Source organism: Rhincodon typus, chromosome 13 (assembly GCF_021869965.1).
Source record: "Rhincodon typus isolate 14 chromosome 13, sRhiTyp1.1, whole genome shotgun sequence".
Taxonomy (NCBI): domain Eukaryota; kingdom Metazoa; phylum Chordata; class Chondrichthyes; order Orectolobiformes; family Rhincodontidae; genus Rhincodon; species Rhincodon typus.
In genome coordinates, this window is record NC_063344.1 from 4,466,111 (window position 1) to 4,474,354 (window position 8,244).

At 41.9% G+C, this 8,244-nt stretch overlaps 1 protein-coding gene across 1 annotated transcript in view; it reads left to right on the top strand.

Annotated features, from left to right (window-relative positions):
* LOC109917976 (rhodopsin kinase grk7-a) overlaps positions 1 to 7,995 on the top strand; it is a 24,115-nt gene extending 16,120 nt beyond the window's left edge. Inside the window, exons 3-4 of the mRNA XM_020517872.2 lie at positions 2,550 to 2,821; positions 7,463 to 7,995. Coding sequence (XP_020373461.1) covers positions 2,550 to 2,821; positions 7,463 to 7,808 — 618 coding nt within the window. The 3' untranslated portion in view covers positions 7,809 to 7,995. The remainder of the gene's footprint in view (positions 1 to 2,549; positions 2,822 to 7,462) is intronic.
* Positions 7,996 to 8,244: the final 249 nt, after the last annotated feature.

The following is an 8,244-nucleotide window of genomic DNA, read 5'->3' on the forward strand; positions in this document are numbered from 1 at the left end:
CCAGCTCTACACCTTGTTATCCCTCATTAATAGCTGTTTAATGTTAATAATGTACAACTCTAATTTGTAGCTCGTGTAACATCTAAGATATTTTTAAACTGGTCTGTTAATTTAAAAGATGGGAAATATAACGGTGTAGTTAAGTGTAAGTGCACAAGGTGATAATTATGGAAAGGTAGTAAAGGCTTTGTAAATCAGAAAGGGAAGTTTAAGTGGTTTATGCATTAATGGAACTATAGAAATTGCAGTACAAGTAACAACAATGATTAATGCACCCTGGGATGGTCTTCCTAAATGCAGATTATACCTATCCTCAACTTTTTTTAGTAAATAGCAATATAGGAAGAGCACAGAAACACTATCATATGCTTATCTCTGCAGTTTGGAATGGCAATTGCATGGCTCATCCAATGTTAAGAGAAAGTAGGAGAGAGAAATAAAGATGCTGTATCATTATTATCTTCAATAGCTGCTTGTTCATGTCGCTGAGCTGGCAGAGCAAGATGATGAAAAATAGCTAATTCATTACAACGACAGTAAAACCAGGAGGAGGGACACAGAGATATGAAAATAAAACAAAATGGAATCAGACAGCAAGTGATACACTAAGGAAACAAGTGACCAATAAGAAAAGTGAAACAAAGAGAAAAGTGGTAATCTCCCGCAGTGGCTCAGTGAGATTATGTTCTTTTATTTCTGATCTGTAACCTTTGCTGGTCCAATTATTGCTGAGAGGGAATCGTCTAGTAAAGGTGAAAAAAAATCAGCAAGGGTTTACATGCTGTTTCCAAACACAGTGCAACTGAACATCTATCAGGTGAGAATGGGGTCTCAGCGAGGATGGTCCACATGGTTAAATATCTCACAAGTCGCACGACACCAGGTTATAGTCCAACAGGTTTATTTGAAATCACAAGCTTTCCAAGACTTCACCTGACAAAGGAGCAGCGCTTTGAAAGCTTGTGATTTCAAATAAACCTGTTGGATTATAACTTGGTGTCATATGACTTTTGATCTAGTCCGCCCCAGTCCAACACCGACACCTCCACATCATAAATAACTCATGAGCACTGAATCTCGGAATTCATTTCAGAATGGCAGTTTGCACAAGGGCATACGGGTTACATCCTGGAACTGTTTTCTAGGGTAAGTCAAGAGAGAAGGATAATGGTAGAATTCTACAGTAAGTTGCAGAAAGGAAAAATAAATACAGGTGAAATGAGTCAAACGGGATAGAAAACAAAAGAGCAATATAAAAAGAATAGTTTAAAGTTAAATATCACGAGTGAAGAGAAATAAAGGAAACATTTATTGGCATGTGAATAAATACCGAGCATTGCAAAGCAAGTGTCAATGCAATTTTATTCTAGCGGTTAGTAACAGCAGTATTTTGGATTGTTTTTAATTCTCTTATGGAGTATGGGTGTCACTGATTGGGTCAGCGTTGATTGCCTGCCCCTCATTGCCCCTTGCTGAAGGTGGTCGTGAGCTGTCTTCATGAACTGCTGCAGTCCTTGTGCTGTAGACAGAAACTAGGCTGATTTTTGCTGCATCCAGAAGCACCGATGACTCATGTTTACTCCTCCAGTTGTAAGTTGCGTGCTGATTACTAAATTTGCTTTTAAGCCTAAACGTAAATTTTAAACAGATTCAGTTTCGATTCTAAAAAGCATGATGCAGTCCAAATGCTATTACGTTATTGTAGTGTGATTCACTGCAGCTATTTCCATGCACAATACTGATGCAGCTTCACTGCATCTACATAACAAAGATTACATCTTGCATGACGTAGGCTCACCATGTTATTGATAGTCAAGCCATGCATTGAATATAGGAATTGGGAAGTCATGTTGCGGCTGTACAAGACATTGGCTAGGCCACTTTTAGAAAATTGTGTTCAATTCTGGTCTCTCTGCTATAGGAAAGATGTTGTTAAACATGAAAGGGTGCAGAAAAGATTTGCAAAGATGTTAACAGGGTTGGAGGGTTTCACGTATAGGGAGAGGCTGAATAGGCTGGGGCTATTTTCTGTGGAGCGTCAGAAGCTGAGGGGTGACTTTATAGAGCTTTATAAAATTATGAGGGGCATGGATAGGGTAAATAGCCAAGGTTTTTTTTCCAGGATAGGGGAGTCCAGAACCAGAGGGCATAGGTTTAAGGTGAGAGGGGAAAAATTTAAAAGGACCTAAGGGGGTTACTTTTTCACGCAGAGGGTGGTATGTGTATGGAATGAGCTGCCAGAGGAAGTGGTGGAGGCTGGTACAATTACAACATTTAAAAGGCATCTGGATGGGTACATGAATAGGAAGGGTTTACAGGGATATGGGCCAAATGCTGGCAAATGGGATTAGATTAATTTAGGATACCTGGTCAACATGGACAAGTTGGACCGAAGGGTCTGTTTCCACGCTGTACATCTCTCTGACTCTATGAATCCATGTAATTGGGAATGCATGACATATAATTTCTTATCAATTTAATGGTCAAACTAATTAATTTTCTGCATTTATTGATGAATTTCTAAATTGACTTTCTTTTTTATGCTGCAGGCTGGAACTAATGGTTATATGGCTCCAGAGATCTTGAAGGAGGAGAACTACAAATATTCTGTGGATTGGTTCGCTTTGGGATGCAGCATTTATGAAATGATTGCTGGACGAGCACCTTTCAAGGATTATAAAGAAAAGGTCAGTAAAGACGAAGTAAAAAGAAGAACATTGGAAGATGCAGAGAGCTATGAAAACCCCAAATTCACAGAGGAATCGAAAGATATTTGCAAACTGTTTTTGGCAAAGAACTCAGAAGAACGTTTAGGCTGCAGGTAAGGATCTTGAATACACCAATGGTTACTCTGCTACTACTAACAACAAGGCACATATTCATTAACGGTAGACATCGTGCTACCTGAAAAGTGGAGGAACAGCACCTCATATGCCGCCTGGGAACCCTACAACCCAATGGTCTCAATGTGGACTTTACAAGCTTCAAATTCTCCCCACCCCCGACCTCATCCCAAGACCAGCCCCTCTCTTGTCCTGCCTCCGTGACCTGTCCGTCTTCTCTCCCACCTATCCACTCCTCCCAACTCACTGACCAACCCCCACCTCCACTTCCTGCCCACAATCACCTCACCTCCACTAGCCTCATCCCCACCTCCTTGACCTGTCCATCTTCCCTCCCACCTACCCGCCCCTCCCTCCTCACTGACCAATCCCCATTCCAACTCTCTACCTACACCTAACTTTACTGGCTTCATCCCCGCCTCCTTGACCTGTCCGTCTTCTCTCCACCTATCTGCTACACTATCCAACTTCTATCATCGCTTCCCCCTCTCTCCCTATTTATTTCAGAGTCCCCTTCCCCTCCCACATTTCTGAAGAAGGGTCCAGACCTGAAACGTCAGCCTTCCTGCTCCTCTGATGCTGCCTGGCCTGCTGTGTCCATCCAGCTCTACACCTTTGATATCACATATTCATTAACTGTTGCTTTTTTAATTTATTCGTTCATGGGATTTTGGCATCATTGGCCATTTATTGCCCATCTCTAATTGTCCAGAAGGCAGTTCGGAGTCAACCACATTGCTGTTGGTCTGAAGTCACATGTAGGCCAGACCCGGTAAAGACAGCAAATTTCCTTCCCTAAAGGACATTAGTCAACCAGATTTGTGTTTTTTTTTCATCACAATCAGGTCATCATCAGATTCTTAATTCCAGATTTTTAGTGAATTCAAATTCTACCATCTGCCATGGCGGGATTCAACCCATTCATACCATGAAATTGTTGATACTTTTTAAGACAAATGTTGTTTGTTTACTATTATAATATTGATAGGAAGGTCAACGAAAATGAACTGACATTGTTTAATTCAAATCTGAGATAAGGATGGCAGATTTCCTTCCCTAAAGGACATCAGTGTAGCAGATAGGTCTTTTTTTAAAAATCACAATTGACATTGTGCTAGCTTTTTATTAGATTCAAAGTTCACACCCTACCACAGTGAGATATGAACCCATGCCCCTATAATAGTGATCTCGGGCTACTGGATTACTAGCCTAGGGATGTAACCATTATACCACCATTACCCTATTGTAGCTGGCTAGCATATTACATAAAGTTAATCCATTCAATTAAAACACTCCTTTATATTGTTAGAATCACTTACATTATGAAATAAAAACAGAAAATGTTGGAAATAGTCAGCAAGTCTGGAAGCACTTGTGCAGAGAAAATCAGAGTTAACATTTCAGGTTTGCAATAAGTCTGATTAAAAACTGAAAAGGTTGGAATTGTAACTAGTTGAGAGCAAGTAAAAGGAGTGAGGAGGGGTGTGGTGAGGGTAAATCAAGAAGGAAGGCCTGTGATCAGGGTGGAAGACAGAGGTGATTAAGTGATAAAAGTTTCATGGTGTGAGGCAGGAGGGAGGGTAATGGGATGAGTAAAGAAACAAATGATTAGAGGAATGATGACTGGTGGGATTGTGAACAGCTGCCATTCAAACAAAGGAAATAAGAATGCATAAAATAAGAAAAAAGAATCAAAACAGCAAAGAAAATTAAACAAAATGGGGAGAAGAGATTAAATTCTAAACTTGTTGAACACAATGTTGTTGTATCTGAAAGTTGTCCAGTTAAAGGAGGTCTACAGCCAGCACATTCATCCTGAAAGCAGGTTCCAGTTACGGTCTCTCTCTCTCTCTCTTTACCCCATCTTCTTGTGCTCAATGAGATACTGCTGTTTCACACTGTCCTGAATGACCTGGCCAATCAATCATCAAGCTTACCTTCATACTCAAAAGATTGCTGTTAATCGCCCATTTCTTCTGCACCCAGAGCATCCATAAATTCACAGATTCCTGATGAAGGGTGTAAACCCGAAACGTTGACTTTCCTGCTCCTCTGATGCTGCCCGACCTGCTGTGTTCCGCCAGCTTCACACTGTATTGACTCTGACTCCAGCATCTGCAGTTCTTGCTATCATATAGAATCCATACAGTGTGGAAGCAGGCCATTCAGCCCAACAAATTCACACCAACCCTCTGAAGAGCATTCCACCCAGACCCACCCCACTACCCTAACCCTGTAGCCCTGCATCTCCCATGGCTAATTCATCTAGCCTGCACATCCCTGAACACTATGGGCAATTTAGCATGGCCAATCCACCTAACCTGCACATCTTCCCCACTTTGACCACTGCAGCCCACCATTCCTGGGCTGTGCCAGTGTTGTGGTCCAGCCATCTCACACACCCCACTTTTCAGAGGCCTTTGGTCCATTCCACCGTGACTCTGGTGGAAGTGTGAGCAGAACTGTATCTTCATCCTGCATCATTGTGAGGTTTCATGAAGGTATAATTTAGCCAGATTTGGAGGGGTTAGCCCCTGTCTCTCGGCAGCCAGCCCTATACAACCTGGGGACCTCAGTACGCTGCAGGAACCTGTAAACCCTCTAGAATGGTTAAATCAGGGGAACGCCTCAAATTTCTGGAGCAAATTGCCAGAATTTGGCTAAAAACTGGACATTGATGGAATGGGAACGTTTTTCTTTTCAAGGACCCTGCAGGTTGGTGATAGGACTTGAATGTTGTATAGATGCTCTCTAACCAACCCATTCAGGTTGGTGATAGGACTTGAACGTTGTATAGATGCTCTCTAACCAACCCATTCAGGTGAGTCAGTACACCGCACTGAATGAGGTGGGATTTGGACCCAAATCTCCTGGTCTGAGAAGTTAGGCTACTACCACTACACCACAAGAACCCTTAGAAAGGAACCTAGAATCAGAGACCTTTGAACGTTGGATATCGTGATAGACACCACTAGTAATCAATGGTGCACAAAAAATATGCATTTTTTTTCTCATGTTTTTTCAAGATTTTCTGTTATAATTCAGTGGGAACTGGGCATCCTTGTGCATCAGTCACTGAAGATAAGTATGCAGGTGCAGCAGGTGGTAAAGAAGGTGAATGGTATGTTGGCCTTCATTGCGAGAGGTTTCGAGGACAGGAGCAGGGGTGTGTTGTTGTGGTTGTACAGGGCCTTGATGAGACCACACCTGGAATATTGTGTGACATTTTGGCCTCCTTTTCTGAGGAATGATGCTCTTACTGGAAGGAGTGCAACAAAGGTTTACCAGGCTGATCCCGGGGATGGCAAGTCTGAGGTATGAGGAGAGATTGACTAGATTAGAATTGTTTTCGCTGGAGATCAGGCAAATAAAGACTTACAAAATTCTAACAGGACTGGACAGGGTAAATGCAGGGAGGATTTTCCCGATGGTGGGTGTGCCCAGAACCAGGGGTCACAGTCTGAGGATTCGGGGTAGACCATTTCGGACGGAGATGAGGAGACATTTATTCACCCAAAGAGCGGTGAGCCTTTGGAATTCAGTACCACAGGAAATAGTTGATGCCAAAACACTAAATGTTTTCAAGAGGTGACTAGATATAGCACTTGGGGTGAATGGGATCAAAGGTTATGGGGAGAAAGCAGGATTAGGCTATTGAGTTGGATGATCAGCCATGATCATGATGAATGGCAGTGCAGGATCAAAGGGCCGAATGGCCTCCTCCTTCTTCTGTCTTCTATGTTTCTGTGTGAGATTAAGTGATTGGCTTGTTGCTCAGTTAGCTCTTCAAAATCTTCCTCAACAGAAGTAAAGGAATTGCAACACTTCTTGATAAATTAGACCATAAAAGGGCATCAGGCATCATGACTACCGATCATTTCTCTTTCCTGAAAATGACCAAATGATGATTGAAAAATATATTATTTCATTGGAGGCAGATCAGAGAAGGTTCACCAGGATGATCCCTGGTACAGAGGGATTGTCTTATGAGCAAAGGCTAAAGAGGTTGGGACTCTACTCACAGGAGTTTAGAAGAATGAGAGGTGATCTTGTTGAAACATATTCGATTCTTAAGGGGCTTGACAGGGTAAATGCTGCGAGGATGGGAGAGTCTAGGACCAGAGGGCATAGTCTCAAAATAAAGGGACACCAATTTAAGACTGAGATGAGGAAGAATTTATTCTCTCAGATGGTTGTGAGTCTTTGGAACTTCTTGCCACAGAGAGCTGCGAGGGCAGAGTCCTTGTGTGTTTTTAAGACTGAATTAGAGAGATTCTTGATCAGTCAGGGAATCAAGGGTTACAGGGAAAGGGCAAAAAGTGGACAGAAGGAATCCTGATACTATTGAATGGCAGAGCAGACTCGAGGGGCTGAACGCCCTACTCCTGTTCCTATTTCTTTTGGTCCTAGGGAACAAACACACTGAATGCAGGAAAAATAATCAGCAGATCTGACAGCATCAATGGAGAGAAAAATAGAGTTAATCTTTTGAGTTCACTGAGCCATCATCAGAGCGTCAAATGCTGTTTGACTTGCATAAGATCTATAAAATAGCAATTACAATAGAAACCAAACGTGTAGGTGATATGTAAAAATGTTCCATTGTGTTTTTATTCTAGGAGTGAAAACGACGACCCAAGAAATCACCCTTTCTTCAAATCGATCAACTTTCAACGGTTAGAAGCTGGACTTATTGATCCTCCTTTTGTGCCAGATCCCTCCACTGTGTATTGTAAGGACATTGGAGATATTGCTGACTTCTCAGAGATCAAAGGTGTTGAAATCACTGACCAGGATACGCAATTCTACAAGAAATTTTCTACAGGTGCTGTCACCATTCCCTGGCAGGAAGAAATAATTGAAAGTGGCCTCTTTGATGATCTCAATGACCCTTCCAGGCAGAAGGCTGGTGACATGGCAAATGGTTCTGGGGAGGGGAAAACAGGTGTTTGCGTGCTTCTGTGAAATGTTTAGCCGAACCTCTCCTTACTTTGTATACATGATGCTGTTCTGACCAAGAAGTCGGGATGAGAATTTACCTCGGCCCATGATTATATACAAATACAGACATCAGTTCCCAATCAACAGCACCTGAGAAAACATGCCATCATTAAACACTCTGCTGGATGTTTAGAAAGTGGAAACGTATACAACTGGCAGAGGAAGAAGGAATATGACCATCCATTCTTCTTCTTGTCAAGCTAGAGGAGGTAAAGACAAAAGAAAACATCCATTGAAGGTGAATTGAGCAGAAATATTTTGCCAATTTCTGTGAAACATAACAAATATTTTTTTAAAATTGGACAAATTTCAGCTTTTTGAATGATAACTCAAAAGGGCTTATCTTTGATCTTATGAAGATCTATATTTGGTTCAGTTCTCATTGGTGACTTGTACAGGA